At 36.2% G+C, this 18115-nt stretch overlaps 1 protein-coding gene across 2 annotated transcripts in view; it reads right to left on the bottom strand.

Moving 5' to 3' along the window:
• Positions 1–18115, bottom strand: part of SLFN12 (schlafen family member 12) — a 43184-nt gene that overhangs the window by 12589 nt on the left and 12480 nt on the right. The window contains exons 2-3 of one of the 2 annotated variants that reach the window (XM_070562510.1): positions 16275–17368; positions 15082–15162 (exon numbers count right to left, since the gene is read on the bottom strand). In XM_070562510.1, coding sequence (XP_070418611.1) covers positions 15082–15162; positions 16275–17328 — 1135 coding nt within the window. In that variant the 5' untranslated portion in view covers positions 17329–17368. Of the gene's footprint in view, positions 1–15039; positions 15163–16274; positions 17369–18115 lie in introns of both variants that reach the window. The other variant, XM_070562509.1, reaches the window with a different exon arrangement.

The following is an 18115-nucleotide window of genomic DNA, read 5'->3' as shown; positions in this document are numbered from 1 at the left end:
TACATGAAATGTTAAAAGGACTTATTTTAGTGGAAAAGACCACAAATAGGAATAAGAAAATTATCAAAGAAGAAAAGTCACTAGTAAAGGCAAATATACAGTAAAGGTAGCAGATCAACCACCTATAAAGCTAATATGAGAGTCAAAAGATAAAAGTACTAAAAATACCTATCTCCATGATGAGGCTAATGGATACACACACACACAAAAAGGAGGTTAAATATGATATCAAAACATAAAATGTGGGGGGAGGGGAGTAAAAGTGTACATCTTTTAGAAAAGGTCAAACTTAAGAGACCATCAACATAATATAGATTGCTATTTACATACATCATTATATATGAACCTCAGGGTAATCATAAACCAGACACCTATAATAAATACACAAAAAAAATAAGAAAGGAACCCAAACATAATACTAAGAAAGCCATCAAATCACAAGGGAAGAGAACAAGAGAAGAAGAAAGTAACAGAGAAGAACTACTAAAATACCCAGGAAAAGGTAACAAAATGGCAACAAGTACATACTTATGAATAACTACTTTAAATTTCAATGGGCTAAATGCTCCAATCAAAAGACACAGGGTGGATGAATGGATTAAAAAACCCAAGATCCATATATATGCTGCATGCAAGAGAAACACTTCAGACCTTTTAAAGACACTCACAAACTGAAAGTGAAGGGGCAGAATAAGATACTTCATGCAAATGGCAATGAAAACAAAGCTGGGGTAGCAATACTTTAAACAAAACGGACGTTAAAGCAAAGACTGTAACAAGAAACAAAGAAGGGCCCTACATAATGATAAAAGGAACAATCCAACAAGAGGACACAACACTCATAAATGTCTATGCACCCAACACAGAAGCACCTGAATATATAAAACAATTATTACCAGACATAAAAGGAGAAATAGATAATAACACAAAAGTAGTAGGGGACTTTAACACTCCACTTATAACAATGGATAGAGCATCCAAACAGAAGATCAATAAGGAAACATTGCCTTAAATGACACATTAGACCAGATGGACTTTGGAGATATATACAGAACACTCCATCCAAAAATTGCAGAACACACATTCTTTTCAAATGCACATGGAATATTCTCCAGGATAGATCACATATTAGGCCACAAAACAAGTCTCAATAAACTTAAGAAGGTTGAAATAATACCAAGCATCTTTTTTCACCACAAAAATAGGAAACTAGAAATCAACCACAAGAAGAAAGCTGGAAAAGCCACAAATATGTGGATATTAAATAAAGGGCTACTGAACAGCTCCTGGACCAACACAGAAATCAAAGGAGAAATAAAAAAATACCTGGAGATAAATGAAAATGAAAATACAACATGCCAAAATTTGTGGGATACAACAAAAGCGGTACTAAGAGGGACATTTATAGCAATATAGGTCTAATTCAAGAAACAAGAAAAATCACAAATAACCAACCTAACAGCACACCTAAAGGAAACAGAAAAAGAAGAAAAATCAAAGCCCCAAATCAGTAGAAGGAAGGAAATAATAAAAATCAGAGCAGAAATAAATGAAATAAAGACGAAAAAACAATAGAAAAGAACAATGAAACTAAGAGCTGGTTCTCTGAAAAAATAAACAAAACTGACAAATCTTTGCTAGACTCACCAAGAAAAAAAAGAAAAGGCTCAAACAAAATCAGAAACAAAAGAGGAGAAATTACAATGGACACCTCAGAAATACAGAGGATTCTGAGAGAATATTATGAAAAGCTATATGCCAACAAATTGGATAATCTAGAAGAAATGGATAAATTCTTAGAATCATACAACCTTCCAAAACTCAATCAAGAAGAAATAGAGAATTGCTAGATCACTAGTAAGGCGATTGGAACAGTAATCAAAATCTCCCAAAAAACAAAATTCCAGGACCAAATGGCTTCCCCAGTGACTTCTACTAAACATTCAAAGAAGAGTTAAAACCTATCCTCCTCAAACTCTTCCAAAAAGTTGAAGAGGAAGGGCAGCTGCCTGACTTATTCTATGAGGCCAACATTATCCTGATACCGAAACCAGATAAGGGCAACACAAACAAAGAAAATTACAGGCCAGTATCACCGATGAATATAAATGCAAAAATCCTCAACAAAAATACTAGCAAATCAAATAGAACAATAAATTAAAAAGACCAAACACCATGATCAAGTGGGATGTATTCCAGGGATGCAGGGATGGTTCAACATCCACAAATCAATCAACACGATATACCACATCAACAAAATGAAGAAAAAAAATCACATGATCATCTCAATGGATGCAGAGAAAGCATTCAACAAGATACAGCATCCATTTATGATAAAAATTCTGAGTAAAATGGGTATAGAAGGAAAGTATCTCAATATAATAAGGGCCATATATGACAAACCCACAGCTAATATCATACGCAATGGTGAAAAACTGAAAGCTATCCCTCTAAGAACAGGAACCAGAGAAGGATGCCCACTGTCACCACTCTTATTCAATATAGTATTGGAAGTCCCAGCCAGAGCAATCAGGCAAGAGAAAGAAATTAAGGGGATCCAAATTAAAAAGGAAGAAGTAAAATTGTCACTATTTGCAGATAACATGATTTTATATATAGAAAACCCTAAAGAATCCACAAAAAAACTTTTAAGAATAATAAACGAATAAAGTAAAGTTGCAGGATACAAAACAACATACAAAAATCACTTGTGTTTCTATACACTAACAACGAGATAGTAGAAAGAGAAATGAAGAATACAATCCCATTTACAATTGCAACCAAAAGAATAAAATACTTAGGAATAAATTTAATCAAGGAAGTAAAGACCTATATCTTGAAAACTATAAAACAGTGTTGAAAGAAATAAAAAAATACACAAAGAAACAAAAAGATATTCTGTGCTCATAAACTGGAAGAAATAACACAGTTAAAATATCCATACTTCCTAAAGCAATCCACAGATTCAATGCAATCCCTATCAGAGCTCCAATGACATTTTTCACAGAAATAGAACAAAGAATCCTAAAATGTACATGGAACAACAAAAGACCCCAAATAGCCAAAGGCATCCTGAGAAAAAAGAATAAAGCTGGAGGTACCACACTCTCTGATTCCAAAATATACTACAAAGCTACAGTAATCAAAACAGCATGGTACTGGCACAAAAACAGACACACAGATCAATGGAACAGAATTGAGAGCCCAGAAATAACCTCACACATCTATGGACAGCTAATTTTCAACAAGGGAGCCAAGAAAATCCAATGGAGAAACGAAAGTCTCTTCAGTAAATGGTGTTGTGGGGAGCCAGCCCCATGGCCCAGGGATTTAAGTTCCACGCGCTCTGCTCTGGTGGCCTGGGTTCACAGGTTCAGATTCTGGACATGGACCTACTCCACTCATCAGCCATGCTGTGGAGGCATCCCACATCCAAAAAATAAAGAAAGATTGGCATAGATGTTAGCTCATGGCTAAGCTTCCACAAGCAAAAAAAAAAAAAAAAAAACAACCAAGGAAGATTGGCAATGGATGTTAGCTTGGGGTGAATGTTCCTCATAAAATAAATAAAGGCTTTTTTTTTATATGGATATTAATTTACAGAGGTGTGTTCACTCTGTGAAAATTTATCAAGTGTGTATGGTTTCTGCACTTTTCTATATATATGTTATACTTTAACCAAAAAATTGCATTTAATAATGGGACATAAAGATGAGTATTTTAAGTGCTTATATTAGAAAAAAAAAGAATTAATATTGAGTTAAGCATCATCTCAAGAAACAAGAAAAAGAGCAGCAAAATAAACCCAAATAAAATAGGACATAACACAAATAAGAGCAAAAACTAATTTTAAAAGGAAACAAACATACAATAGGGACAATTAATAAAGTCTAAAGTTAGTTCTTGGAAAAAATATGTCAACCTTCCAGCAAAACTGGTCAAGAATTTAAAAATAGAAAAAGTACAAACAACCAGTATCAGGAATGCAAAATGGACATCACTACAGATTCTGCAGACATGAAAAATTATAAGAGATTATAATGAATAATTTTATGTGACTGAATTTGAAAATTTAGAAGACACAAATTTCTAGAAAATTATAACTTGCCAAAATTGACTAAAAAAGAAATAAAACAACTGAGTAATACTATAATCTTTAAAGAAAATCCATTCAGTAATCAAAAATATCTCCACAAAGAAAACTCCAGGAAAAAATGATAAATATGACTTCATGAAAATTAAGAACTACTTTTCATCAAAAGACACCATATGGAGAGTAGGAAAAGTCACACAGTACGAGAAGATATTTGCAACATAAATAACAAATAGAAGACTTGTATCTAGATTTTAAAAAAAATTTCTACAAATCAGTAAGGAAAAAATGTCAAACTGAAAGAAAAATGCTTTAAGCAACATTTCCTAGAGAAGGAATCTCCAGTGATCAATAAACACATAAGAAACTTCTCAACTTCATTAGTAACCAAAGAAAAACATAAATGCAAATACACCTCACAATAAGATACTTCTAGATTAAAATTTTTTAAAATGTTGCCTATTTTGTGTGGCCAAGGATGTGGAGATTGAGTGGGCTTGTAAATTTAGAAACACTGTGGCATTATCTACTGAAGTTAAAGATACAAATATCCTTGACCCAACAATTCCACTTCTCGGGATGTGCTCAGGAAAAACTCATGCAAATGCCCACAGGGTGTTTGAAGCAGCATTCTTCACAATAGATCAAACTGGATATGACTCAAATCAACACAGTAATAGAATATATAAATAAATCGTGTGTTCACATAGGAATATTTTATTGCAAGGAAAATTAAAGAACTATAGGCAACATCTGACAAGCATAATTTTGAATGAAGAAGCACCACAAAACCAATATATACAGCACAGTTCCATTTTAATTAGTTCAAAAATAAGCAAAACAAAGTTGTATTTTTAGTGATGAACACATAGAAGATAAAATTACAAAGAACAGTGAAAACGTGATTACCATAAAATCAGGACAGAGGTAATCCATGGTGGGTGTGTGACTGGGAAAGAACACAGAATACATAGATTTTTAGGGTGCTATCAACGATCTATTTTCTGATTTGTGTGGTAGACATGCAGCTGTTTGCACACAACTATTTCATTATACTGTTTCTTTTTGTTTTATATATGTTTCTGTAGTCATATTTCACAATCTTAGAAAAGCATTATCTAAAGAAAAGAAATAACATAACTACTGGAAGAGAATGAGCCAAATTAACTTTATTACGGTGTGACTAAAAAACCAGGAGAAATAACTGAAAAGCTATTCTAATTATTAGAAGAATGGTTTGATATAATAAAAATATTAATGGTAACATTTTCCTATATAACAGTAATTCACAGTCAAAAATATAATAAAATAATTTCATTCCAGAAGCAATAAGACTTGCAATTACTAGGAATAAACTTTAACAATAAATATTCAGCAATTAAAGTGAGCATTTAGGTTCTAGAAACTTCCTGTAACTTAGAGGAAATTTAGCTTGGGTCAAGGGAAAGGTTCCATGCAGACCGACAGTGTAAGTCACCGGTTCCAGCCCAGACCACAAAAGGTATCATTGTCTATTGTGTTCATCTCTCTCTCAGGAATTTCTAAGGAAGGGGAGCTCCAGTTTGGGCTAGTTTGGGGCATTCTGAATCCCTTTGACCTAATAGTATTTTATGTAATAGGCCCTAAATACCACATTTTCTACTAAAGGGGTTAGTGAAAATATTTTAGAGCAGAATACAAGACAGAAAATTAACACCGAAGATACCTAGGAAAAGCATACTGTTTAAAAAGCATTTACCTCACAAAACAAGTAAATTTTTGAAACCAATCTGCTTTGTTCTCATAAGAAAGTAAGAATAAACAAACTGAAAATAAGAATGTGAAAGATAAGTCAGACTGACACTGAAATGCTAGCTACTGAAATTAAGATTCCTAAAAAATATAATTTACCAAAATTAACTCAAGAGGAAATAGAAAACGTGGGTAATCCTTTAATTACTAAAGAACTAGAAACAGTTAACATCTTCTCACAAAGGGCCCAGACAGTTTTACAGGCAAGTTCTATCAAATTTCAAGCAACGTATCATTCCAATCTTATACAAATTTTTTGACAGGATAGAAAAAGAAGAAATAATCCCCAACTCATTTTGATTCCATGGTTATTTTGATACAAACATTAGACAAAGAAAGAAAGAGGACCATTACTAGCCCTTGAATTACTAGCTCATGGACTTAGATGCAAAAATTCCGAATGAAATATTAGCAAATTGAATAAAAGTGTATAAAAGAGATTATACTCCAATATCCATTTGGATTTGTTACAGGAATGCAAAAATGGTTTAATATAAAACAGTAACATATCATTTGTCAATTAACAAATTAAAGGGATAAACATATGATCACGTCAACAGAAATAGAAAATGTGCTTGATGAAATTCAATATTCATTCAGGATAGAAAGAAAAGGCATTTAGTGAACTACGAATATCATTGAACATCCTTAAGCTGATAAATGCTTTATTCAAAAATACCTAAAGCAAACCTCAATTTAAATGAGAAAGCCACAGAAGTATAAAGATTCAAAATGAGACCATTTCCATTCAGAATTATAGTGAAAGTCCTCATTGGTTCATTAAGACAAGAAAAAATTAAAAGCATAAAGATTGGGGAAAAAATTTAAAGCATAAAGCATAAAAATTAAAAGCAGAAGGAGACAAAATATTTTATAATCAGTATAAGTGTTTACAAAGAACATAAAAAGTATCTATAGGAGTCCAGCCTGGTGGCGCAGCAGTTAAGTTTGCATGTTCCGCTTTGGCGGCCTAGGGTTCACAGGTTCAGATCCCAGGTGTGGACATGGCACCATTTGGCAAGCCATGCTGTGGTAGGCATCCCACATATAAAGTAGAGGAAGATGGGCACAGGTGTTAGCTCATGGCAAGTCTTCCTCAGCAAAAAGAGGAGGATTGACAGCAGATGTTAGCTCAGGGCTAGTCTTCCTCAAAAAAAAAAAAAAAAAAGAATCTATAGAAAAAGTATTAAAAATAAAAAGAAAGTCTACTGAGGTGGTCTAATATAAAATCAACAGCATTTCTACACGCCAGAAATAAACACTAAGAAAATGTACCTTTTAAAGAAAAACATCATTTACAACAACAAATATTAAAAGAACCTAGTAACAAAAGACGTAACAATAAATTTAACAGAAGACGTACAAAACTTGAGTGACATCAGCATCATGGTGGAGTGAGCTTGCCTGGGACTCTCTCCCCTCCAACGTACAACAAAAAGGAGCAACCATATTCCAACAAAAAATATCCTAATAGGATAGGAATCCTTCAAGACCCACAGCAGCCAAACAATGGAGGGTGGAGAGGCTGGAGCCCTCCTCGGAGGAGCTGGAACGAGGTAAGAGAGAACTTTGCTCCCGCCTCTAGAGACTGGGATTGCTGCCGCCGGTGAGGGAAGGAGCGGGGGAGGGGCTGTGCATCTGTGGGATCACCCAGGACTCCCTAGTGCCCTTGCAGCCTAGAAGGAAGCCCTCTAACAGGGCAAAAGCTTTTGTGTGGGATGACCCCATCAAGCCAAGGCCCCAGGAAACCAGATATCAAGAGCTGATTGGGAAACCTGGGTCTGCAAGCAAGAGAAAGTGCCTCCTGCCCCACAACCCACCTGGGCCTGCCATCCTCGGCTGAAGGTGGAGGGCTCAGAATATGTGGCTCTCGACCCCCATCCAGTGGCAACAGGCTGTAACTGCAGCCAAATAATATCACTATGCGAAAAAATCATTCTAGCATCAAACAATTCATAAAAGCTCCAGACCAGAAGAAAAACAATAAAAACACAGAATTATGTCCTGAGGACTTGGAAATAAGTAAACTAAATGACAATGAATTCAGAATAGCTATTGTCAAAAAATTCAATAAGGTAAAAGAAAATATAGAGAAACAATTCAATGAGTTCTGGAGTAACATCGCAAAAGAGATTGAAACTATAAAGAAGAATCAATCAGAAATACTAGAGATGAAAAATACAATGGATCAGATAAAACAAAATATGGATTCCCTGAATGCCCATATGGACATCATAGAGGAGCAAATCAGCATAATTGAAGATAGACAGGTTGAATGGCTCCAGACAGAGGAAGAGAGAGAACTAAGACTAACAAGAAATGAAGAAAATCTCCAAAAATATCCGACTCAATGAAGAAATGCAACGTAAGAATTATAGGTATCCCTGAAGGTGAAGAAAAGGAGAATGGAGCAGAAAGCATGCTCAAAGAAATAACAGCAGAGCACTTCCCAAATCTAGGGAATGAGAGGGAAATGTGTGTGGAGGAAGCTTTCAGATCTCCTAGATATATCAATGTAAAAAGACCTACTGCAAGGCATATAGTAGTAAAACTGGCAAAAATGAATGACAAAGAAAGAATACTCAGGGCAGCAAGGCAGAAGAAAATAACCTACAAAGGAACCCATATCAGACTTTCAGTGGATTTCTCCACAGAAACCTTACAAGCTAGGAGAGATTGGAATGACATATTCAAAACTTTAAAAGATAAAAATCTTCAGCCAAGAATACTCTACCCAGCAAAAATATCCTTCAGATATGAGGGAGCAATTAAACCCTTTCCAGACCAAAAAAAAGCTAAGGGACTTCATAGCCACGAGATGCCCCCTACAAGAAATCCTCAAAAAGGCCCTCATACCTGAAAAAAGAAAAAAAGGGAGAAAGGGCTCACAAAACACAGAGTAGGAGACAAACAGAATCAGAATAGGATAGCAAATATTCAAGACTAGCCGTAGGATAAAGAGAAGGAAGAGACCAAAAACAAAGACAATCATCACTTTAACCACAAACTCACAACACAAGTTGGAATAAGATATGAGAATAACTTAGGAGGGGAGGAGGAAAGGGAGTGAATCAGTTTAGGCTAAGGAAATAAGAGGCCACCAGAAAATGGACCATGTTATGCACGACATTCTGAATACAAACTTCAGGGTAGCCACTAAACTAAAAAACAAAACAGATACACAAAAAATAAATAAGGAAAAAGAAAAGAAACCCAGCATAAGAAATTGCAGAAGTCAATGGGTAAGCTAAAACACACAGGACGAGAAACAAGGGAAATGCAGGAAAACCGCAAAACAAGTGACAGAATGGCAGCATTAAGCCCTCAGACATCAATAATCACCCCCAATGTAACAGGATTGAATTATCCAATAAAAAGACACAGAATGGCAAGATGTATTAAAGAACAAGATCCAACAATTTGTTGCCTCCAGGAAACACATCTCAGCTCCGATGACAAATACAGGCTCAGAGTGAAAGGGTGGAAGACGATACTCCAAGCTAATGGCAAACAAAAGAGAGCAGGTGTCGCAATACTTATATCAGACAAAGTAGACTTCAAGATAACGAAGGTAAAGAGAGACACAGAGGGTCAGTATATAATGATCAAAGGGACACTACATCAAGAAGAAATAACGCTTATAAATATCTATGCACCCAACACAAGAGCACTAAAGTTCATAAAGCAGCTATTAACAAACCTAAAAGAAGATATCAAAAATAACACAATAATAGGAGGGGACCTCAACACCCTACTCACATCATTGGACAGATCATCCAGACAGAAAATCAACAAGGAAACAGTGGAATTAAACGAAAAGCTAAAACAGGTGGACTTAGACATATATAGAAAACTCCATCCAAAAACAGCAGAATCCACATTCTTCTGAAGTGAGCATGGAACATTCTCAAGGATAGACCATATGTTGGGAAACAAGGCAAGCCACTATAAATTTAAAAAAATTGAAATAATAACAAGCATCTTCTCCAATCATAATGCTATAAAGCTAGAAATTAATTACAAGAAAAAAGCTGAGAAAGAGACAAAGATGTGCAGACTAAACAATATGCTATTGAACGAGCAATGGATCATTGAAGAAATTAAAGAAGAAATGAACAAATACCTGGAGACAAATGAAAATGATAACATGCCATACCAACTCATATGGGATACAGCAAAAGCTGTATTAGGAGGGAAATTCATCACAATACAGGCATACCTTAACAAACAAGAAAAATCCCAAATAAGCAATCTCAAATTACACCTAACTGAATTAGAGAAAGAAGAACAAACAAAGCCCAAAGTCAGCAGAAGGAGAAAAATAATAAAAATCAGAGCAGACATAAATGCTATTGAAACAAAAAAGGCAGTAGAAAGGATCAATGAAACAAAGAGCTGGTTCTTTGAGGAGATAAATAAAACTGACAAACCCCTAGCCAAACTTACAAGGAAAAAAAGAGAGAAAGCTCAAATAAACAAAATCAGAAATGAGCGAGGAGAAACAACAACAGAAATACAATGGATTATAAGAGAATACTATGAAAAACTATATGCCAACAAAATAGATAACCTAGAGGAAATGGATAAATTCTTAGACTCTTACAATCTCCCAAAGCTAAGTCAAGAAGAAGCAGATAATCTGAACAGACCAATCACAAGGAGAGAGACTGAAACAGCAATCAAAAACATCCCAAAGAATAAAACCCCAGGACCAGATGGCTTTGCTGGGGAATTCTACCAAACTTTCAGAGAGGATTTAATACCTATCCTTTTCAAGCTATTCCAAAAAATTAGGGAGGATGGAACACTTCCTAACACATTCTACAAGGCCAACATCACGCTAATACCAAAGCCTGACAGGGACAGCATGAAAAAGAACTACAAGTCACTATCACTGATGAAGATACATGCAAAAATTTTCAACAAAATTTTGGCAACCTGAATTCAGCAATTCATCAAAAGGATCATACATCATGATCAAGTGGGGTTCATACCAGGGACACAGGGATGGTTCAACATCCACAAATCAATCAACGTGATACACCACATCAACAAATTGAGGAATAAAAATCACATGATCATCTCAATAGATGCAGAGAAAGCATTTGACAAGATCCAACAGCCATTTATGATAAAAACTCTGAACAAAACAGAGATGGAAGGAAATTACCTCAACATAATAAAGGCCATATACAACAAACCCACAGCCAACATCATACTCAATGGGCAAAAACTGAGCACCATCCCCTGAAAACAGGAGTGAGACAAGGATGCCCACTATCACCACTCTTATTCAACATAGTACTGGAGGTTTTGGTCAGAGCAATTAGGTAAGAGAAAGGAATAAAAGGAATCCAAATAGGGAGTGAAGAAGTGAAACTCTTGCTGGTTGCAGACGGCATGATCTTATATATAGAAAACCCTAAAGAATGCTTCAGAAAACTTTTAGAAGTAATCAACAACTACAGCAAAGTTGCAGGGTATAAAATCAACATACATAAGTCAGTAGCATTTCTATACTCTAATAACGAACTAACAGAAAAAGAACTCAAGAACACAATACCATTCACAATCGCAACAAACAGAATAAAATACCTCGGGGGTGAATTTAACTAAGGAAGTCAAAGACTTATACAACGAAAATTACAAGGCTTTCCTGAAAGAAATTGATGACGACATAAAGAAATGGAAGGAAATTCTATGCATGTGGATTGTAAGAATAAACATAGTTATAATGTCCACACTACCTAAAGCAATCTACAGATTCAGTGCAGTCCCAATCCGAATCTCAAGGACGTTCTTTACAGAAAGAGAACAAAGAATCCTAAAATTCATGTGGGGCAACAAAATATCCAGAATTGCTAAAGCAATCCTGAGAAAAAAGAACAAAGCTGGAGGCATCACAATCCCTGACTTCAAAACATACTAGAAAGCTACAGTAATCAAAACAGCATGGTACTGGTACAAAAACAGGTGCACAGATCAATGGAACAGAATTGAAAGCCCAGAAATAAAACCACACATCTATGGACAGCTAATCTTCGACAAAGGAGCTGAGGGCATACAATGCAGAAAAGAAAGTCTTTTCAACAAATGGTGCTGGGAAAACTGGAAAGCCACATGTAAAAAAATGAAAATTGACCATTCTTTTTCACCATTCACAAAAATAAACTCAAAATGGATCAAAAACCTAAAGGTAAGACCTGAAACCATAAGACTTCTAGAAGAAAATGTAGGCAGTACACTCTTTGACATCAGTATCAAAAGGATCTCTTCAGACACCATGTCTTCTCAGACAAGGGAAACAATAGAAAGAATAAACAAATGGGACTTCATCAGACTAAAGAGCTTCTTCAAGGCAAGGGAAAATAGGATTAAACAAAACAACCCACCAATTGGGAAAAAATATTTGCAAGTCATATATTCGACAAAGGGTTAATCTTCATAATATATAAAGAAATCACACAACTCAACAACGAAAAATCAAACAACCTGATCAAAAAATGGGCAGGGGACATGAACAGACATTTCTCCAAAGAAGAAATACGGATGGCCAATAGGCACATGAAAACATGTTCATCATAACTGATCATTGGGGAAATGCAAATCAAAACTACACTAAGATACCCCCTTACACCCATTAGAATGGCAGAAATAACCAAAACAAAAAATAACAAATGTTGCAGAGGTTGCGGAGAAAAAGGAACCCTCATACATTGCTGGTGGGAATGCAAAGTGGTGCAGCCACTATGGAAAACAGTATGGAGATTTCTCAAAAAATTTAAAATAGAAATATCATATGACCCAGCTATCCCACTACTGGGTATCTATCCAAAGAACGTGAAATCAGCAATTCCGAAAGTCCCATGCACCCCTATGTTCATTGCAGCAGCATTTACAATAGCCAAGATGTGGAAGCAACCTACGTGCCCATCAACTGATGATTGGATAAAGAAGATATGGTGTATATATATACAATGGAATACTACTCAGCCATAAAAAAAGAACAAAATCGTCCCATTCACAACAACATGGATGGACCTTGAGGGAATTATGTTAAGTGAAGTAAGCCAGATAGAGAAAGACAATTTCCATATGACTCCACTCATATGTGGAATTTAAACACGTGGACACAGAGAACAGATTAGTGGCTACCAGGGGAAAGGGGGGTGGGGCTGGGCACAAAGGGTGAAGTGGTGCACCTACAACATGACTGAAAAACAATAATGTACAACTGAAATTTCACAAGGTTGTAAACTATCATAAACTCAATAAAAATTAACTTAAAAAATAAAAATAAAAAAAGATGTACAAAACTTGTATGCAGAAATTTATAAGTAAGTGGAGAGATTTCCTATGTTCAAGAGTACAGAGACTGACTGATGTAAATACGTAATCTCTTCCCAAACCTATCTAGAGATTCATCGTAACTACAATCAAAATCCCCAAAGGATTTTTTGTCACACTTAAGCAGATTCTAAAATTTATATGATAGATTAAATGACTAAAATTACCAAGACACTCTCAAAGAAAAAGAACAAAAGTAGGGGGATTTACTCTACCAGATACTGGTACTTAGTATAAGCTTACAATTTTAAGACGGTATCGTGTACATAGGGATAGACAAACTGACCAAGGGAACGTAACAGACACTCCAGAAACAGGGCTCTACATGGATATACGTAGTAATATGCTGGAGGCGGTAGCAAATGAGTCAGTGAATGTGGAACTATTCAGTAACTGGAGGTGGAAAAGTGTTTATCCACATGGAATAAATGAAATAGCACCCCTACATCACTGTCTGTTGAGATGGATTGAGGATTTAAATGTTAAATGTAATGTGCAAAACTTTGAAACTTCTGGAAGAAAATGAAAGGAAATACCATTCTAATCTTAAGGTAGAAAAGGATCTCTTACACAGGCACAAAGAGCACTAAACCACAAAATTAAAATATGGTACGTTTGATTATACTAAAATTTGAAACTACTGATGATCATAGTATGCCTTAAGAAAACAGAAAATGCAAGCCACAAACTTGGAAAGTACATCTGTACTCTGTAATACCTATGATCAAAAGAGGATTTGGGATCTAGAATCTGTAAATTACTCCTACAACTCAATTGCAAAAAGACAAAATCCTAATAGAAAAATGGGCAAAAGACAGAATAGGTATTTCATAGAAGATGAAATACATATGCCCAATAAGTATATAAAGAGGCGCTCAACGAAATTAACAATCAGGGAAATGCACAGCACAAAGAGATACAATTTGTACCTTTTGACTAGGAAGAAGGAGGGTGAGAAAGAGGAGGAGAAGAAAGATGATGAGAAGTCTGACAACTGCAGAAGACGTGGCATTCCTAATATATTGTTGATGGGAGCAAAGTGACCCATCTACTCTGGAAAACAATTTGGCATTTCCTTATTACTTGAATATTCACATGCCTCCTGACCCACCAATTCCACTTCTAGGTATGCACTCAAGAGAAACTTGCAGATATGTACTAGAAGACGGAACAAGAGTATTCAAGGTAACACTGTTCATATAGTAGAAAACATGTTGCCCATAAACAGTAACAACAAAAACAGATAAATCAGAGATGGGGAGAACTGATGGCATTTCCTCAGTAATTGAATATAGCCATGTGGCCCCAATCTAGACTTCCCAGTTGACATGATATACTTCCTTTTTTGTTTCAACTAAACTGAGTTGAGTTTCTCTTACTTTCAATTAAAGGCGTTCCTATTACACCAAGAAAACTCTAATCAAAATCTATAGAATTATACTTCGACACAATCAATGACTAAAAACACTTATTCCCATAAACACCAGAATGTGCTTTGATGACAAATTTCAAGATAAAATCTGGGGGCCGGCCCCGTGGCCGAGTGGTTGGGTTTGCACGTTCTGCTTCGGAGTCCCAGGGTTTCACCGGTTCGGATCCTGGGCGCGGACCTAGCACTGCTCATTGGTCCGTGCTGGGGCAGCGTCCCATATGGCACAGCTGGAGGGACCTAAACTAGAATATACGGCTATGTAGTGGCGGGTTTTGGGGAGAAGAAGAAAAAAAATTTCAAGATAAAGCTGATCTAAAGAGAAGGAGGCTTGAACACATTCACACCAACAAGTCCAAAGAAGCCAGAATAAAACTACCTGGAAGGTGACATCTCTGCTCCCAACTTTCCAAATGCTTACAATTATCAAGAGGCTGACTCCGGGGAATTGGTGACAACCTACTTCGCTGAAGCCCCATCTCTTCAAATAAGCTGGAAAAATCTTAAAAAAACAAAAAGACATTCTTAATTTGCCACAGAGGAGAGCCCCAACTAACTAAAGCATAGTTGATCGAACGTCTGCTTAGAAGAACCCCATTTTCCCAATAGAAATATTGTTATTAGACATTGCGGTTAGATTCCTAGGTCAGACACAAATTGTAAATTTAATCCTTGATGCTGCTGAAACATACTATACCTGGAATGAAAATTAATGGGAAAAATGTTTTAATAGTAATTGAATACCTTACCATATAACTGGGTTCATTTTACAAGCAATTAGAATTAGAAGATGTGATGGCTAGTGACGGAGAGCTGAGTTTTGTGCAGATTCTAAGGAAGAAGCTTGTGTTTTCAGAGATTTTGGAAGTTGCTAGTGCTGGTATAATTTCATTTGAGGCTTTCCTTTTCCAAAATAAGATAAAATACCAACATTTTTCTTTCGTTAGTCCAATTTAGGGTTACATTTTGCCTCACAAATGGAAAAAACAGGAGAGGAAGAGGTTTTAAGGGAAATAAGTGGAAAGATGAAAGAGCAAGTAAACAAAAGAGGCAAGTATTCCTGAAAGAAAGAAATGGTTGGGGCTAGCTCAGTGGTTAAGTTTGCACGCTGTGCTTCAGCAGCCCGGGATGCATTGGTTCAGATCCTGGGTGCAGACCTATGGCACTCATCAAGCCATGCTGTGGCAGCGACCCACATACAAAATAGGGGAACACTGGCACAGATGTTAGCCCAGGGCCAATCTTCCCCACAAAAAAACAAAAAGAAATGGTCAGTTACTGAGATTGAGATCAGAAAGAAAAAGGAGGAGGATTGAACAGGCTTTCTTTGAAAGTGTATAAAGAGGTGGTAGGGAAGAAAAACAGGGTTAATTGGATCTTTGCACCAGGTAGTATTACTGAAAGAAGATAATGTGCTTTCTGTATGGAATAGCTATGTTCTAAGCGAGCAGAAGAAAACAAGAGATAGTAAACTCCTGATTGCATCCACCAGAGATTCGTAAATTAGGTATTGAAATCTGAGGCTTACTGATCTTGCCCCAAATCCCACAGAAAAAACCTTCCTGCCACCCTAGCCAAATGTAGCCTTATTTCTAAAGATCAGAAATTCCTTACGTGGTCCTTCCTCACTTGGTTCAGCATCCACCATGAACCGGATCCATTCATTCACGGTCATCTGCCTCACACGGTTGTCTACCACATGCCAGGAGTCCGGCTCTTTAGCAAACACCGCACAGCAGAATCGCTGTATTTTGAGAGCACAAACATACCCACAAAGATGTCCTTCATCATATACTCCAAGGAATTTGTGTGAGTATTTTATCTCCCTATTCCTCCCACAGAAGTGATAGACAGGCAGCTTCCTAATGGATGTTTCTATTTCTCCTTTCCACTTGTCAAGGTCACTTGATTCTGCTCTAAGGCCAATCACTTGTTTATCTTCATTTACACCAATAAACAAATATCCCCCATCAGTATTTGCAAATGCAGAAACATACTGAGGGAGAATCTCTTTAATGCGTTGAAACCACTTTTCTGTCGAGAACTGTTTCATTTCAACATGCGTGGATTCAGTAAAAGTGAGTTTTTCTTTATACTTAAGTTTCGTCCTGTTAAAAAAGTCAGCAGCTGCGGCCTCTATGTTACTTTCTTCTTGTACACCAAAACACAACCTCTTTGGCGGCGATAACGGTTTTGGAGACAATACCTCTCCTCTTTCTTTCCTGTCTTTGAGGAACTCCAGTGCAGCAATGGGATCCATGACTTTTGCAGATGTTATATCTCTTTTGTACAAATTGGAGCTCAAGGTGACAATTTTCAGACCAGGGATTTCTGAGCTCCATGATTTGACAAAAATAAGAAAGTAATTATCTTGCTGCATGAAGTCCAGGTATTTACGAACGCACGGAAGCAAATTCCCAAAAGAATTTTCCAAATCTAATCCTATTCCATCAGTTTTGAAACTATAGTTTTCATTCTCAATTTCGGCCTTGATCACGCCCCCTCCAGAATTCAGTTCAGCACACACAGCTCGTGAGATTTTATCATTCTGCTTTTTTCTCAGTTGACGATCTTTCATTTTATTTCTGTTCTTCTCCCCAAGAGTGACTCTTCCCACATCCAGAACCAGCTCAGCATAGTTAGTTTGCAAATCAATACAGATGTCCATTTTCCCAGGAGCTGTTCAATTTCCAAGCGGAAATCTTTTTCTGTAAAACAGACAGAGCCATTAGAATAGGACCTGAGCAGGAGAGACAGCCCGTTCTGTATTGAGAGGCAAACCCAGCAAAACCTTTTGCTGTGTATATTCCACTAAACACCACGGTAAGGGTACAGGTATGAAATGACTTTGTTGGATAGATTTTGAGCTGAGACTATAATAACTTCTACTCTTACTAAATTTTTGAATTGTTTGCCATAGTATTATATGATCCTTTTCTAATTGTTTAATCTCATCTTTATCTGCGTTTAAATGTCCTTGCTAATCCCTAATATTGTATTACTTGTTTTCTCTCTCCTTTCCTTACATAAGCCCCTGAGGGGAGCCTATCTGAGTTTTTGATCATCTCAGTGAACCAAGTTTTAGTTTTACATATTAATTCTACTTTTACTTTTATTTTAATAATTTCAACTTTTATCTAAATTAGTTACTGCCTTTAATTGGGAAATCCTTTGGGAAAATTCTAAGTTGGGGTCTAAGGACATCCAGCAATATGCCATGATGATAATTTTTCCTTCTTGCAAGGATGAATTAGATTCACAAATTCTAGCCACAGATCTTAAGCAAGGAGTCCCAAGTCACTGTGCTCTTTTCCTGTCAGGTATCCACATATTTTCAATGAGGTAAAATTCTTATATACAAAACATCTACTTTAGTCTAAGTATTCTGAATTCATTAGCTCTGTCCCTTTAAGGTCTACTGACATCACTGCTTTGCCATAGATGGCCCAGAAACA

The sequence above is a fragment of the Equus przewalskii genome, chromosome 10 (assembly GCF_037783145.1).
Source record: "Equus przewalskii isolate Varuska chromosome 10, EquPr2, whole genome shotgun sequence".
NCBI lineage: Eukaryota > Metazoa > Chordata > Mammalia > Perissodactyla > Equidae > Equus > Equus przewalskii.
The sequence above is the reverse complement of the archived record's forward strand: the minus strand, read 5'-3'. Positions and strand labels throughout refer to the sequence as shown.